At 52.6% G+C, this 15,553-nt stretch overlaps 1 protein-coding gene across 6 annotated transcripts in view; it reads left to right on the forward strand.

The window, feature by feature from the left end:
• The first annotated feature begins 14,297 nt into the window (after nucleotides 1-14,297).
• Nucleotides 14,298-15,553, forward strand: part of cbfb (core-binding factor subunit beta) — a 90,397-nt gene continuing 89,141 nt past the window's right edge. Inside the window, exon 1 of one of the 6 annotated variants that reach the window (XM_043707223.2) lies at nucleotides 14,298-15,540. In XM_043707223.2, the coding sequence (XP_043563158.1) occupies nucleotides 15,463-15,540 (78 nt within the window). In that variant the 5' untranslated portion in view covers nucleotides 14,298-15,462. The remainder of the gene's footprint in view (nucleotides 15,541-15,553) is intronic. The other 5 variants (XM_043707224.2, XM_043707220.2, XM_043707219.2 and 2 more) reach the window with 5 other exon arrangements.

Here is a 15,553-nt window from a genome sequence, read left to right on the forward strand (position 1 = left end):
CATTGTGATAGAAAATATCTATGAAACCACATAAATCCACTTTCCTTCATTACAAGGGAGATCCAAGTGAGAAAACTCTGAATAGCCTGAGAAGCCACTCAAAATCCAACAGACTACTCGGCGCTGCACCAAGGATTGTGGTTACATCCCTGTCACAATACCCAAATGTCCTTTTGACACAGCGAAAATCAAGGGCAGGTATGAAGACATAAAAAGGCAAAAGGTCCATCAGCAAAGAAAATGGCTCTGTTGTAATCAAATGCAGGAAAGGTCATCACTGACTGCTGTAAACAGGTGAAGAAATGGGTGGAACACTACTTGAGTTGCATTCTCGGAAAATTACTGACATCAAGGAACACATCAAGCACAGGAAACCAACACTCACACGGCATCTGCTTCCACACAAAGGTTTCTGGGTGGGAGGGGTGTTTCTCCACGCCATACTTGATTCCAAGATTGTCACGCTGTACAAGAACAAGAGTGACTACAGTAACTACAAACATCAGGATATCTCCCAGCCAAGCATCATGGGAAAAGGATTTCCCTGTGTTGTCCCTATCAGTTCACAGATCCTATTTGAACACATCAATTCTGAAACCCAGAAAGATGTAGCATTAACATGATCTTCACTCTGGCAACTGCAAGAGTAATGCCTCGAACAAAGGAAACCATTGTACATTGTCTTAATTATACCGCCAAACTGTTCGGCCATGTAAGCAGAAGTAGTCTACATCAGTTGCTGGGGAAAACTAGCTGACCGCCAAAACTGGTCGATGTCTTTCTGTCTGTGACAACACGCTGGACGAGGTCAGCTATGGTGGGGCAAATTTAAAACTTCATGAGATCCTCATTGGGGTCTATCAGTGTAGTGTTTGAGCACCAACACACTATGACATGGTCATCTCTTTGCTACAGTCATATGCCTTCAAGTCATTTACAAAGGGAATGTACTTCAATACCAGAAATAATAGAAAGTTGGTCAGCTTTGCTCAACCTAAAATCCAAGACAAAGCTGGGCTACATCAGAGAGGTGTTTTACACTGACAATGTCATCACTTACATTCTATACCATGGAACACCTGCAGCAAATGCATAGGCTCTCACATGGCTGGAACGAGTTTGCCTTGATTATCAGCATCAGGAAGACAAAACATCATGGTCCATGATGGAGCCATAGTGCCATTGATCAGCGTTGAAAATATGACACTGGTGCTTGTTGATAGCTTCACATATCCAGTCCATGATTACCAACAATCTGTCATTTGATGCTGAAATCAACACACATCACAAAAACTGCAGTCGGTAGATCCAAACAGATTGAGAGTGTGAATGAAGGCTGAGGAGTGACCTGATAGAGGTTTATAAAATCATGAAGGGCATGGAAAGGGTAAATAAACAAGGTCTTTTCGCTGGGGTGGGGGAGTCCAGAACCAGAAGGCATAGGTTTAGGGTGAGAGGAGAAATATATGAAAGAGACCTAAGGGGCAACTTTTTCACACAGAGGGTCGTGTGTGTATGGAATAAGCTACCAGAGGAAGTGGTGGAGGCATTTAGATGGGTGTATGAATAGGAAAGGTTTAGAGGGATATGGGCCATGTGCTGGCAAATGAGACTAGATTAATTTAGGATCTCTGGTCAGCATGGACAAGTTGGACCGAAGGGTCTGTTTCTTTGCTGTACATCTCTATGACTCGACCACTCTATAACTGCAACCTGATTGAGAACTCTGTTGAGACTAATAAGCCTGTGTCCTTGGCACATAAAGAGATGAGACTGGACAGTATTTGCTAGGTAGAAGGGAGGTGTCAGAGATGGTCCAGGTGAATATAAGGTCCATCTTCTGTAGTTACACCGGCACCACTCCCCACCTCTTCCTCCGCTACAATGATGACTGCATCGGCGCCACCTCATGCTCCCGCGAGAAGGTTGAGCAGTTCATCAACTCCACCAACACATTCCACCCTGACCTAGAATTCACCCGGACCATCTCTGACACCTCACTCCCCTTCCTGGACCTTTCCATCTCCATTAATGATGATCCTCTTGACACTGACATTTTTTACAAACCCACAGACTCCCACAGCTACCTGGATTACACCTCTTCCCACCCTACCTCCTGCAAAAATGCCATCCCGTATTCCCAATTCCTCCGCTGTATCTACTCCCAGGAGGACCAGTTCCACCACAGAACACACAAGATGGCTTCCTTCTTAGAGATCACAATTTCCCTTCCCACGTGGTTGAAGATGCCCTCCAATGCATCTCATCCACATCCCGCACCTCCGCCCTCAGACTCCACCCCTCCAACCATAACAAGGACAGAAACCCCACCCCGTCCTCACTTTCCACCCTACCAACCTTCGCATTAACTGCATCATCTGCTAACATTTCTGCCACCTCCAAACGGACCCCACCACCAGAGATATATTCCCCCTCCCACCCCTTTCCGCTTTCCATAAAGACCATTCCCTCTGTGACTACCTGGTCAGATCCTCGCCCCCCCCCCCAACAACCCACCCTCCCATCCTGGCACCTTCCCCTGCCACCGCAGGAATTGCAAAACCTGCACCCAAACTTCCTCACTCATCACCATCCAAGGCCCGAAAGGAGCCTTTCACATCCAACAAAGTTTCACCTGCACATCCATCAATATCATTTATTGTATCCGTTGCTCCCGATGCGGTCTCCTCTACATTGGGGAGACTGGACGCCTCCTTACAGAGTGCTTCAGGGAACATCTCCGGAACACCCACACCAATCAACCCCACCGCCCCGTGGCCCAACATGTCAACTCCCCATCCCACTCTGCCGAGGACATGCAGGTCCTGGGCCTCCTTCACCGCCGCTCCCTCACCACCAGACGCCTGGAGGAAGAACACTTCAACTCCAGGACATCAATATAAACTTCACCAGTTTCCTCATTTCCCCTCCCCCCACCTTACACCAGTTCCAACCTTCCAGCTCAGCACTGTCCCCATGACTTGTCCTACCTGCCAATCTCCCTTCCCATCTATCTGCTCCACCTTCCCCTCTGACCTATCACGTCCATCCCCCTCCCCATTCACCTATTGTACTCTTTGCTACCTTCTCCCCAGCCACATCCCCCCATTTATCTCTCCACCCTGGAGGCTCCTTGCCTTTATTCCTGATGAAGGGCTTTTGCCCGAAACGTCGATTTTCCTGCTCTTCGGATGCAGCCTGACCTGCTGTGTTTCCAGCCCCACTCGAATCCTAACCCGTGTGCTGTACAGCTGCAACATGACCTCCCAACTCCTATATTCAATGGCAACAGTGAGGACTGCAGATGCTGGAGATCAGAGTCCTATATTCATTGCTCTGACCAATAATGGAAGGTATAGCAACAGTTGGGAATGCTGGATGTGACTTCTGGCATCAAAAGAGATAAGCAGAAATAAAAATCTTAACTGGCCGAGAAGAATGTCCAGAAAAAACACAGGCCAGCAAAATGTGGACCTTCTCAGCTCAATGTCTTTCTCTGCAGCAAATGTGGTTGAAATTGACATGTCACAGTGGGACTCCTGAGCCACACTGAACAATGCTTAACTTAACATTGACCATCATGGCATAAATCATTGTGTTATGAGATGGAAGGCTGCTACATGTAATGGTCTATATATTCCATCATGTATAATATCCTGTAAAATGTGCAATATATTAATTAAGGCAGATTTCTGTATATCATTTGAGCAATATATGTTGTACACATTAACATAGTTGAAAAATGTGTTGCTGGAAAAGCGCAGCAGGTCAGGCAGCATCCAAGGAGCAGGAGAATCGACGTTTCAGGCATAAGCCCTTCTTCAGGAATGAGGAAAGTGTGCCAAGCAGGCTAAGATAAAAGGTAGGGAGGAGGGACTTGGGGGAGGGGCGTTGGGAATGCGATAGGTGGAAGGAGGTAAAGGTGAGGGTGATAGGCTGGAGAGAGGGTGGGGGCGGAGAGGTCGGGAAGAAGATTGCAGGTCAAGAAGGCGGTGCTGAGTCTGAGGGGTGGGACTGAGATAAGGTTGGGGGAAGGGAAATGAGGAAGCTGGAGAAATCTGCATTCATCCCTTGTGGTTGGAGGGTTCCTAGGCAGAAGATGAGGCGCTGTTCCTCCAGGCATCATGTTACTATGGTCTAGCGATGGAGGAGGCCAAGGACCTGCATGTCGTTGGTGAAGTGGGAGGGGGAGTTAAAGTGTTCAGCCACAGGGCGGTTGGGTTGGTTGGTGCGGGTGTCCCAGAAGTGTTCTCTGAAACGTTCCGCAAGTAGGCGGCCCGTCTCCCCAATGTAGAGAAGGCCACATCGGGTGCAGCGGATGCAGAAAATGATGTGTGTGGAGGTGCAGGTGAATTTGTGACAGATATGGAAGGATCCCTTGGGGCCTTGGATGCTGCCTGACACCCCGTGCTGGCTTCTTACCCACCTGGACACCCCGTGCTGGCTTCTTACCCGCCCTCGATCTCTTCATAGCCAACTGCCACCGCGATATTAACCACCTCTTACCCACTCCAACCTCTCACCCTCGCAATGTGCAGCCCTCCACTCCCTCCGTTCCAACCCCAACCTCACTATCAAACCGGCAGACAAGGGAGGCATGGTGGTAGTTTAGTGCACCAATCTTTACATTGCTGAGGCTAAACGCCAGCTCGTGGACACCTCCTCCTACTGCCCCCTTGACCATGACTCCACCTCCCACCACCAAACCATCATCTCCCAGACCATCCATAACCTCATCACCTCAGGGGATCTCCCATCCACCACCTCCAACCTCATAGTCCCACAACCCCGCACCGCCTGTTTCTACCTCTTGCCCAAAATCCACAAACCTGACTGCCCCGGCCGACCCATTGTCTCAGCCTGCTCCTGCCCACCGAACTCATCTCTGCATACCTCGACTTGGTCTTGTCCCCCTTAGTCCAAGAACTCCCCATCTACGTTCGGGACACCACCCACGTCCTCCATGATTTTCGCTTTCCCGGCCCCTAACGCCTTATCTTCACCATGGACATCCAGTCCCTATAAACCTCCACCCCCCATCACGAAGGCCTCAAAGCCCTCCACTTCTTCCTTTCCCACCGTACCAACCAGTACCCTTCCACTGACACCCTCCTTCGACTAACTGAACTGGTCTTCACTCTGAACAACTTCTCTTTCCAATCCTTCCACTTCCTCCAAACCAAAGGAGGAGCCATGGGCACCCGCATGGGCCCCAGCTATGACTGGCTCTTCGTCGGATATATGGAACAGTCCATCTTCCGCAGCTACACTGGCACCACCCCCACCTTTTCCTCTGCCACATTGATGACTGTATCGGCGCTACCTCGTGCTCCCATGAGGAGGTTGAACAGTTCATCCACTTTACTAATTCCTTCCACCCCAAACTCAAATTTACCTGGACCATCTCAGAGTCCTCCTTCCTCTTCCTAGGCCTCTCCATTTCTATCTCAGGCGACCGACTCAACACGGACATTTACTATAAACCAACCGACTCCCACAGCTACCTAGGTTACTCTCCTCCCACCCTGCCCCCTGTAAAAACGCCATCCCATATTCCCAATTCCTTCACCTCCGCCGCATCTGCTCCCAGGAGGACCAATTCCAATACCGAACAACCCAGATGACCGCCTTCTTCAAAGACCGCAATTTCCCCTCAGATGTGGTTGACGATGCTCTCCACCGCATCTCCTCCACTTCCCGCTCCTCTGCCCTTGAACCCCGCCCCTCCAATCGCCACCAGGACAGAACCCCACTGGTCCCCACCTACCACCCCACCAACCTCCAGATACATCGTGTCATCCTTCGTCATTTCCGCCACCTCAAAACAGACCCCACCACCAAGGATATATTTTCCTCTACTCCCCTATCAGCGCTCCGGAAAGACCACTCCCTCCGGGACTCCCTCGTCAGGTCCACACCCCCCACCAACCCAACCTCCACTCCCGGCACCTTCCCCTGCAACCGCAAGAAATGCAAAACTTGCGCCCACACCTCCCTCCCTCACTTCCACCCAAGGCCCCAAGGGATACTTCCATATCTGCCACAAATTCACCTGCACCTCCACACACATCATTTATTGCACCTGCTGCACCCGATGTGGCCTCCTCTACATTGGGGAGACAGGCCGCCTACTTGCAGAATGTTTCAGAGAACACCTCTGGGACACCCGCACCAACCAACCCAACCACCCTGTGGCTGAACACTTTAACTCCCCCTCCCACTCCGCCAAGGACATGCAGGTCCTTGGACTCCTCCATCGCCAGACCATGGCAACATGACACCTGAAGGAACAGCGCCTCATCTTCTGCCTAGGAACCCTCCAACCATAAGGATGAATGTAGATTTCTCTAACTTCCTCATTTCCCCTCCCCCCACCTTATCTCAGTCCCAACCCTTGGACTCAGCACCGCCTTCTTGACCTGTAATCTTCTTCCCGACCTCTCCACCCCCACCCCCTCTCCGGCCTATCACCCTCACCTTAACCTCCTTCCACCTATCGTTTTCCCAGCGTCCCTCCCCCAAGTCCCTCCTCCCTACCTTTTATCTTAGCCTGCTTGGCACACCCTCCTCATTCCTGAAGAAGGGCTTATGCCCGAAACGTCAATTCTCCTGCTCCATTCTCCAGCCAATCTTCACAGTCCTACAACTTTTTTGCCTCTTTCAATTATTTATTCAATTTCCTTTTAAAAGTTATCATTGAATCAACATCCACCACTCTTTCAGATCATGTATGGATCTCTGTAACTCCTTGCACAATAACGAATTCTCCTGACATCAGCTCCAGTTTTCATTTTTTTTTCTCCTTTTTTTCCTTTATTAGCACCCATGGTGTGTGTGTGCAGGTCTGAGACACAGTGAAGGACACAAAGTGCACGAATCTTTATTCAATTTCCACCACCAGGAAGATAGGAAAACACCCGAGTGGCCAGTGACAAACACTGCCCTTCACATCAAAGGGCAATGCTGTGTGATCAAAACAGTGAAGGGGAGGATAGGGACTAAATCAAAATAGAGTTGGAGGGAGAAATGATGCACTCCACTCCCTGCGGTGCCCACCTCTCCCTGAACAACTCCAGGGTGTTGGTCGACTCCGCGTGCTCCTTCTCCAAGGACACCCGGGCTCTAACGTAACCGCGGAAGAGGGGCAGGCAGTCGGCCCTAACGACCCCCTCCACGGCCCGCTGCCTGGACCTGTTGATGGCCAGTTTGGCCAGGCCCAGGAGCAGACCCACGAGGAGGTCTTCAGACCTGCCCTCCTTCCTCCGTACCGGGTGCCCAAAGATCAGGAGCGTGGGACTGAAGTGCAGCCAAAAACAGAGGAGAAGGTTTTTAAGGAAATCAAAAAGGGAGTGCAAACGCCCACACCCAATATATACGTGGTCCACGGACTCCACAGCACCGCAGAACAAGCAGTTGGGCTGGGAGTCCGTGAACCACCGCAGTCTGCGGTTGCAGGGGACTGCTGCGTGCAGCACCCTCCACCCCAGATCCCCGAGAGAAAGGGGGAGGACTCCCGCGTAGAGAGCCCTCCACTGGGAATCCCCACCGCCCGGTGGCAAATGGGCACGCCAAGGCGTGTCCGGACGGTGGATGAGGGAGAAGAGGTGGACAGTGTGCAGCAGCAATCTACACAGGGCCTTTCTCTTCACCTCCCTAAACAAAACAAAGTTAAAATTTCGGAGGCGGCTCAGGTTGTGGGGCACAGGCTCCCGCGGGAAGTACGGGACCTTGGGGCCAATGTGAAATTCCGTCCGAGCTGGGGTGAGCGCGGACGGGATCCCACTGCACACCTGAGCGTCCTCCAACTGGTGCACTACGTCGGGTCCGAGCACCGTCGTTTTAAGGTGTCGGATGGCGGTGGCCACGTACCGGATGTCTACCGCTGCCCTGCTGGCTATGTCCTGCAGCAACGTCCAGCCCAGGCCCCCGGCACCCAGCACGTCCCCGACCCTGGTCACCCTCGCCGCCACGGCCCTCCCCTCCGACAGCCACTCGAACCCGCGAGTACGGAGGTGCGGATTCCTGAGCAACGGCTCCCTGACGACAGCCGCTACTCCAGCCGTAGGGTAGGCGCGACACGATTCGACCATGTTCCAGACAGTGATCAGGTCCTGGTAAAAGACAGGCAGCGTCTTGAGGGCGACCTCCAAACCGTCACAGTCGACGAACAGGAGCTGCGTGTCGTAGTTGAGGTTACGCACCTGGCGGAAAAAATACGTCGCCAGGGCGCACCACCTAGGAGGAGGCTCGACGTAAAGGTATCGCCGCAAGGTCTGAAGGCGGAACGTCGCGACCTGGGTGCGGACGCACACCAACGACTGACCGCCCTCCTCAATAGGGAGACTCAGAACCTGGGCAGCGACCCAGTGCACTTTTTTGTCCCAGAAGAAATCGACCAACGTTCTCTGGATGTCAGCGACAAAGCCAGGAGGAGGGACCAAAGTGACCAGCCGGTACCACAGCATGGCGGCCACCAGCTGGTTTATGACCAGCACTCGACTCCTGTAAGATAGCACTCGGAGCAGTCCTGTCCAGCGGCCTAGGCGAGCCGAGACTTTGGCCTCCAGCTCCTGCCAGTTGGCCGGCCAGGATTCCTCAGCCGGGCTGAGGTAGACCAACAGGTAGAGGAGATGGGTGGTACTCCAGCTGAACCCCCGTAACTCCTCCGGCAGAGAGTCCACCCGCCACGGACCGACCAGTAGTCCGGAACATTTGGCCCAGTTGATCCTGGCGGAAGACGCCGCCGAGTACACGGCCTGGCACTCGCGCATCCTCCCCAGGTCAGCCGGGTCAGTGAAAGTGAGGAGCACGTCGTCGGCGTAGGCCGAGAGGACCACCCCCGTGCCCGCGCCGCGCAGAACCAGCCCCGACAACCTCCTCCGCAAGAGGCGCAGGAAAGGCTCCACGCACAGGGAATACAGCTGGCCGGACAGGGGGCAGCCTTGACGCACTCCTCTCCCGAAGCGAAGGGACGCCGTCAGGGACCCGTTAACTTTAACCAGACACTCTGCGGCGGCATACAAAAGTCGGATCCGGGCGACGAACTGCGTCCCGAACCCGAATGCCCGCAGAGTCCCGAGCAGGTACTCGTGATCGACCCTGTCGAACGCCTTCTCCTGGTCGAGAGACAGGAAGGCGCTCGACAGACCAGCCCGTCGACAGAAATGGATCAGGTCCCGGACCAGGTGAACGTTATTGTGTATCCTCCGGCCCGGGACCGTGTAGGACTGGTCCGGGTGGATCATGTGGGCCAGCACGGAGGCCAGGCGAGAAGACAACACCCTGGCGAAGATTTTGTAATCCGTGCTGAGGAGGGAGACGGGACGCCAGTTCTTTAAGGAACGAAGGTCCCCCTTCTTTGGCAGCAGGACGATGACCGCCCTGCGCCAAGAAAGGGGCAGCTGTCCGGCATTTAGGCACTCCCCCAGGACCTGTGCGTAGTCGCTCCCCAGGACGTCCCAGAACGCCCTGAAGAACTCCACAGTCAGCCCGTCCAGCCCCGGGGTTTTGCCCCTCGAGAGCCGGTCGAAGGCGCCGGTCAGCTCTTCTAAGGTGACAGGAGCGTCGAGCCTTCCGGTGTCCTCCGGGCTGAGCTGCGGCAGGTCCTCCCACAGAACTCTGCGAGCATCCTCGCTGGACGGATCTGGAGAGAACAGAGCCATGTAATAGTTTCGGACGTGGGCCCTGATGCCCTCCGGATCCGAGACGAGGGACCCGTCGTCGGCCAGCAGCACAAGGAGCTGCTGACGGGTGCCATGCCTTTTTTCCAGCGAGTAGAAGGGGGAGCCGCGGTCCAGGTCCTGGAGGAGCTGGATCCGCGACCTCACGTACGCGTCCCGTGCCCCGACGAGCTGCAGGTCCCGGAGCGCGGCCTTCTTCTCTTCGTACGCCCCGCGCAGGGCCGGGTCCGCGTCGGGCTGACCGAGGCGTAACTCCAGGTCGAGCAACTCCCTCTCCAACTCCCCGATCCTGGATTTCCCCCTCTTCGTCGACCCCCTCGCGTACTCCTGACAGAAGACGCGGACGTGAGCCTTGCCCACGTCCCACCATAGCCTCAGGGAGGGGAAGCTTCCCCGCTTCCTTCTCCAGCCGGCCCAGAAATGACGAAACGAGTCCCGGAACCGCTCGTCCTCCAGCAGCAGGTTGTTAAAGTGCCAGTACGCGGAGCCGAGCCTGGCGCCGAACGGAAGGAGTTCCGCCCACACCAGGTGATGGTCCGTGCATGACACCTGCCGCGTGGAGGCCTTCGGAAAACAGGAGGCGTACGCCCGCGAAACATACAGGCGGTCGATTCTGGACGCTCCGACCCCAGGCCTCACGAAGGTGAAGGCGATGGAGTCGGGATGGAGATTCTGCCAGACGTCCACCAGGTCGAAGGACTTGACCAAGTCCCCCAACCTCTTCCCCAACGCGCAGCCAATGCGGGCACCGCCGTGGTCCCTGCCCTCGAGGACGCAGTTAAAATCTCCCCCGAGGACGACGCACTGGTTCTCGTCGATGGAAGCAAGATGAGCGGACACTTCTTCGAAGAAGCTCGCTTGCCTCGGCCCGGCCAGGGGAGCGTAGACGTTCACCAAGTGAAGCACCGCGCCCCCCAGCCGAACCGTCAGGTGAAGCAAACGGCCTTGCACTGGCTCCCTGACCCCCAAGATATCCGGCTGAAAATGCGGGGCCAACAGGATAGCCACCCTGCCAGATCTGCGGGTGAGGTGACTCATGTAGACCCCCCCCCCCTCGCCACTCCAGGAGCCAGGTGGCTTCGTCTCCCGGGGTAGTGTGGGTTTCTTGCAGGAAGCACACCGCATACCTCCCGTCCCGAAGGACTGAGAGGGTCTGGAATCTGCGCTGCGACTCCCTGCTGCCGTTGATGTTGAGGCTGGCTATAGTCGTCTTCATGTCGGAAGCGTTGTGCAACCACCACCAGTACAACTAACAAACCTGTATATATTATATATATATATATATATTTACAGGGAGGACGAGGGAGGGGCACTGGAGTCCCTAACCCTCACCAGGAGTGCCCCCAGGAAGTTCCTGACTCGCTTTCGCTCATTAATATCGAGCCCAGGCGCCTGGCGGGCAGCGTGGGCCGACCAATAAACTTTTTCAAAGGAGCTCCAGCGGTCGAGCGCCAGTTGGGCTCTATCCCGGCGACCACGAGTTTCCTCGACAAATTCCCGGAGTTCCTCGACGGGGATGAGGGGGAGATCAGTGGGGGGCACCTGGGACTCAAAAAAGTCACTGCAGACGGAGTCCGCGTCGTTCCCGGTGTCCGCCACCGATCCCGAACCCTCCTCCGGGAGGTCGCCCTCGGTCACCGACCCCTCCCCCACCGAGAGGATGGGGGCTGGTCCGGCGCCGCCAACCGGCCTCAAACCCCCGCGACCCCACCCCCAGGGTCACCGGCGGTACCTTCCTCGGCGCACCCCTTCCCGGAACGCCCCGAGTTCGAGTCGTCGGGCGGCAGAGGCTCGGGGCCCCGCTCCTCTCCCGGCACCGGGACGCCTGGCTCCTCGGGGAAAAGGTCATCCCCCAGGAAAAGGTCGTCCCCCAGGGCCAAGGCCCCCGGAAAAACAGTCTGGGAGGGAGGAGCGAGGATAACACCCTCCTCCCCTCCACCGCTCGACGACCCAGCAGAGGGTCCTCCTTCGTCGCCCGCACCACGGCCGCTCCAGTTTTCACAATTCACTTCTCTGTCCAATTGTTATTGGAAACAGTTGGCCCTTAATTACCTTATCAAAACTCTTCATGCTGTTGAACACTTCAATCAAATCTCACCTTAATCTCTGGGGAGAACAACCTCAGTTGCTGTAATTTTTCCCTGTCTTTGAAGTATTTCATCCCTGGTGCTATTCTGGTGAACCTCTTCTGTTTCCTCTCAGAAGCCTTGACATCTTTCCTAATTTTGCCATGCAAAATTAAATACAATACTTCAGCTGGGGACTAACCAATGATTTACAATTGGCTTAAGCCCTCAAGACACCCTCAAGAAAGCTCAACTTTTATCTGCCATTGCCAGCAAAGATGAATGGTGTAGAAATCATTATGTATTATGCCTGTTTCTCATAATGTGCACAGAGATCAGATCCACTGACAAATTTATGGGAACTATTGAATTTAATGAGCCATTGAATTTTCAGAAATCATTGGGCCTGCCTGAGGAGCTGATCGAACCGTATACTGTAACAACCTTGAGAAATTCAGTGACTGATTCCAAATCTTAATTCTTGGTTGATTTGACTACCTCTAAGTTTAAGGTTTAAATCTTAATTTTGCAGATGTCACCTCGAATAATGTGTGCAGACTTTGTTAAATAATGGCATTGAATGAGTTCTGACTGACAGTCATTGAACTGAAATTTAACTCTTGTTTCTCTAGGGTGTAGGTTTGCTCGCTGAGCTGCAGGTTTGATATCAAGACGTTTCGTTACCTGGCTAGGTAACATCATCAGTCGCGACCTCCAAGTGAAGCGAAGCTGTTGTCTCCTGCTTTCTATTTATATCTTTCTCCTGGATGGGGTTCCTGGGGTTTGTGGTGATGTCATTTCTAGATCTATGCATTTGTTTATGGCGTTGTGGTTGGAGTGCCAGGCCTCTAGGAATTCTCTGGCATGTCTTTGCTTAGCCTATCCCAGGATAGACGTGTTGTCCCAGTCGAAATGGTGGTTTTTTTCATCCGTGTGTAGGGCCAAGAGGGAGAGAGGGTCGTGTCTTTTTGTGACTACCTGGTGTTCGTGTATCCTGGTGGCTAACTTTCTTCCTGTTTGTCCTACATGGTGTTTGTGGCAGTTCTTGCATGGAATTTTGTAGATGACATTGGTTTTGTCCATGGGTTGTACTGGGTCTTTTAAGTTTGTTAGTTTTTGTTTGAGAGTGTTGATGGGTTTGTGTGCTACGAGGATTCCGAAGGGTCTTAGTAGTCTGGCTGTCATTTCTGAAACTTCTTTGATATATGGTAAGGTGGTTAGGGTTTCTGGCTGTGTTTGGTCTGCTTGTCGTGGTTTGTTCTTGAGGAATCTGCGCACTGTATTATTTGAGTATCCGTTCTTCTTAAGTATGTTGTATAGGTGGTTCTCCTCTGTTTTCCGAAGTTCGTCTGTGCTGCAGTGTGTGGTGGCTCGTTGGAGTAGTGTTCTGATACAGCTTCATTTGTGTGTGTTGGGATGGTTGCTGGTGTAGTTAAGTATTTGGTCAGTGTTTGTCGGTTTTCTGTATACACAGGTTTGTAGTTCTCCGTTGTCCTTTCTTTCGACTGTGACGTCCAGGAATGTGAGTTTGTTGTCGGCTTCTTCCTCCTTGGTGAACTTTATGCCTGTGAGGGTGTTGTTGATGATGTTAAATGTTTCTTCTATCTTGTTTCGTTTTGTGATGACAAAGGTGTCATCTACATAGCCGACCCAGATTTTTGGTTTGATGGTTGGTAGGGCTGTTTGTTCTAGTCTTTGCACTAGTTTTGTTTCTCTCTCCACAGATGCTGCCTGACATGGCGGGTCTATCCAACATGTGTTGCCTTTATTTCCAGTATATACAATATTTCTCCCATTCCAGAGAGATATTCATAAATCTGATAGGGAATGCAGCAGAAACACCTCGACTAGAGCATGGTTTGAAGATGGAACAGTCAACCACAGGAAAGGAGGTTCTGATGGATTATTGGCTTGTTTCCATGCTGTATTTGCAGGTGTATGGTGTAGGTGGACGATGGGTCAATGTTTTTTGGCTGAGAACCATCAGGGGTGGGAGGGGAATCACAATGAAAATAAGTATGTGGATCTGAAAGTCAAGGTATTGACAGACCAGGTGCCAGTAAGCAAAGAAATGATGGGATGAGACTGGGTGTCATTGAAGAAATGGCAACAAATGTCTTGGATAAGCACAAGTTTAAAGAGGGTGGAAACATGATGGTGGATTGGAATAGAAAAGTTCACAGGACACCAAATCATGGATTCAGCAGCGACTACACTGAGGCAAAGGAAGCAAAGTAAAAAAAAAATTGTACTTATATAATGCCCTTCACAATTCAGTTCCAAAGCTTATTCAAATGTAATCAATGCTGTTGGATGACCATTTACCAGAAACTGAACTGGACCAGCCACAAAAGCAGATTAGAGGTTGTGAATCCTGAAGTAGTCTTCCTAAAAAATGAGTACCACATTTGAGGGACAAATCAGGCATGTGATACAAGTCTCTCCACTTGCCTGGATAGTAGCTCTGCCAACATTAAAGCAGTTGACACCAACCAGGATCAGTGTGCTTGATAGATATCCACAATGGAAGCATAGTTGCACGGCAGCAATTCACCAAGGTCCTTTCAGCAGCACCCACCAAAACCACATGAGGACAAGGGCAGCAAATACATGGGCACACCACCACTTGTAACTTCCCTCAAGTCATATACCACCCTGATTTGTAAATACGTCACGATTCCTTTAGTTTCACTGGGTCAAAATCTTGGAATTCACTCATTTTTAGCTGTGTGTGTGCCAACCCCAGAAGGACTGCAGCATTTCAAGAAGGCAGCTCACCGCCACCTTCTCGAGGTCGTTAGGGATTGGGCAACAAATGGTACCTCAGGCTGTGATGCCTACATCCATAATCCACTTTTAAAAGAAAATGTTTGGAAAAAGGGTCACTGGACTCGAAACGTTAATTCTGCTTTCTCTCCACAGATGGTGATAGACCTGTCGAGTTTCTCCAGCAATGTGTTTTCGTTTCCGATTTCCAGCGTCCGCATTTCTGCATTAAAATGTTATGGTTTTGTAACGTATGCCAGAAGTGTGCAGCACATAGCGGCAGATGATTGCAACCAGGGCGATTTCACAGCAGCGATCTGGATTGGAGGTTGGTGGGCGATTGGAGTTAGCACTTGGAAAGCTTTGGAGATTGCAATCCCATTCGGACCAAACTTTTACTAGTTTCCGCGGGACGCCTTGCTGTTGACATTAAGAGTGATAAATTCTGGGGTAATGTCGCGGCTTGTGTCACAGATATGGTTGCAATACACGTCACGGCTGCGGAGTATGCCACAAATGAGCAAGACATGCCACTTGACGGGCTCGCATCACACCGCGTCTGCTCGTCCGGCAATCATCGGCAAGTTCCGGCCCCAGTGTCGGGTCACGTGGTGGGCCGATCGGTCCAAAGCGGAGGCGCGCGATGGACAACATGTAAATAAAATATGGGGGTGTGCGGCGCGGCTGCGCGCTAGAGACACGGTCGATGAGGTTGCTGCGCGCCTGCTAGTGGCGCTGTGCGTGTACCCTGTATACAGCATAATGCTGCAGAAGAGGGGGGAAGGGAGCGAAGTTCCTCGAGAGGAAGTGAGAACGCGAGAGACACCGTTGCCGCGAGCCCGGAGGTAGTTGAGCGCGCGCGCGTGTCAGAGCGAGCCGGTAGCAGCGCTGAGTCCGACCCTCCCTCAGAGTGAGAGAGCGCGAGCGAGAGAGAGAGAGAAGCGGGAAAGATGCCGCGGGTCGTCCCCGATCAGAGAAGCAAGTTCGAGAACGAGGAGTTCTTCCGTAAACTCAGTCGAGAATGTGAGGTGAGAGGAACCG

Source organism: Chiloscyllium plagiosum, unplaced genomic scaffold (assembly GCF_037043375.1).
Source record: "Chiloscyllium plagiosum isolate Xiang-an unplaced genomic scaffold, Cpla_swu_hap1 HiC_scaffold_17, whole genome shotgun sequence".
In the NCBI taxonomy this organism is placed as follows: Eukaryota; Metazoa; Chordata; class Chondrichthyes; order Orectolobiformes; family Hemiscylliidae; genus Chiloscyllium; species Chiloscyllium plagiosum.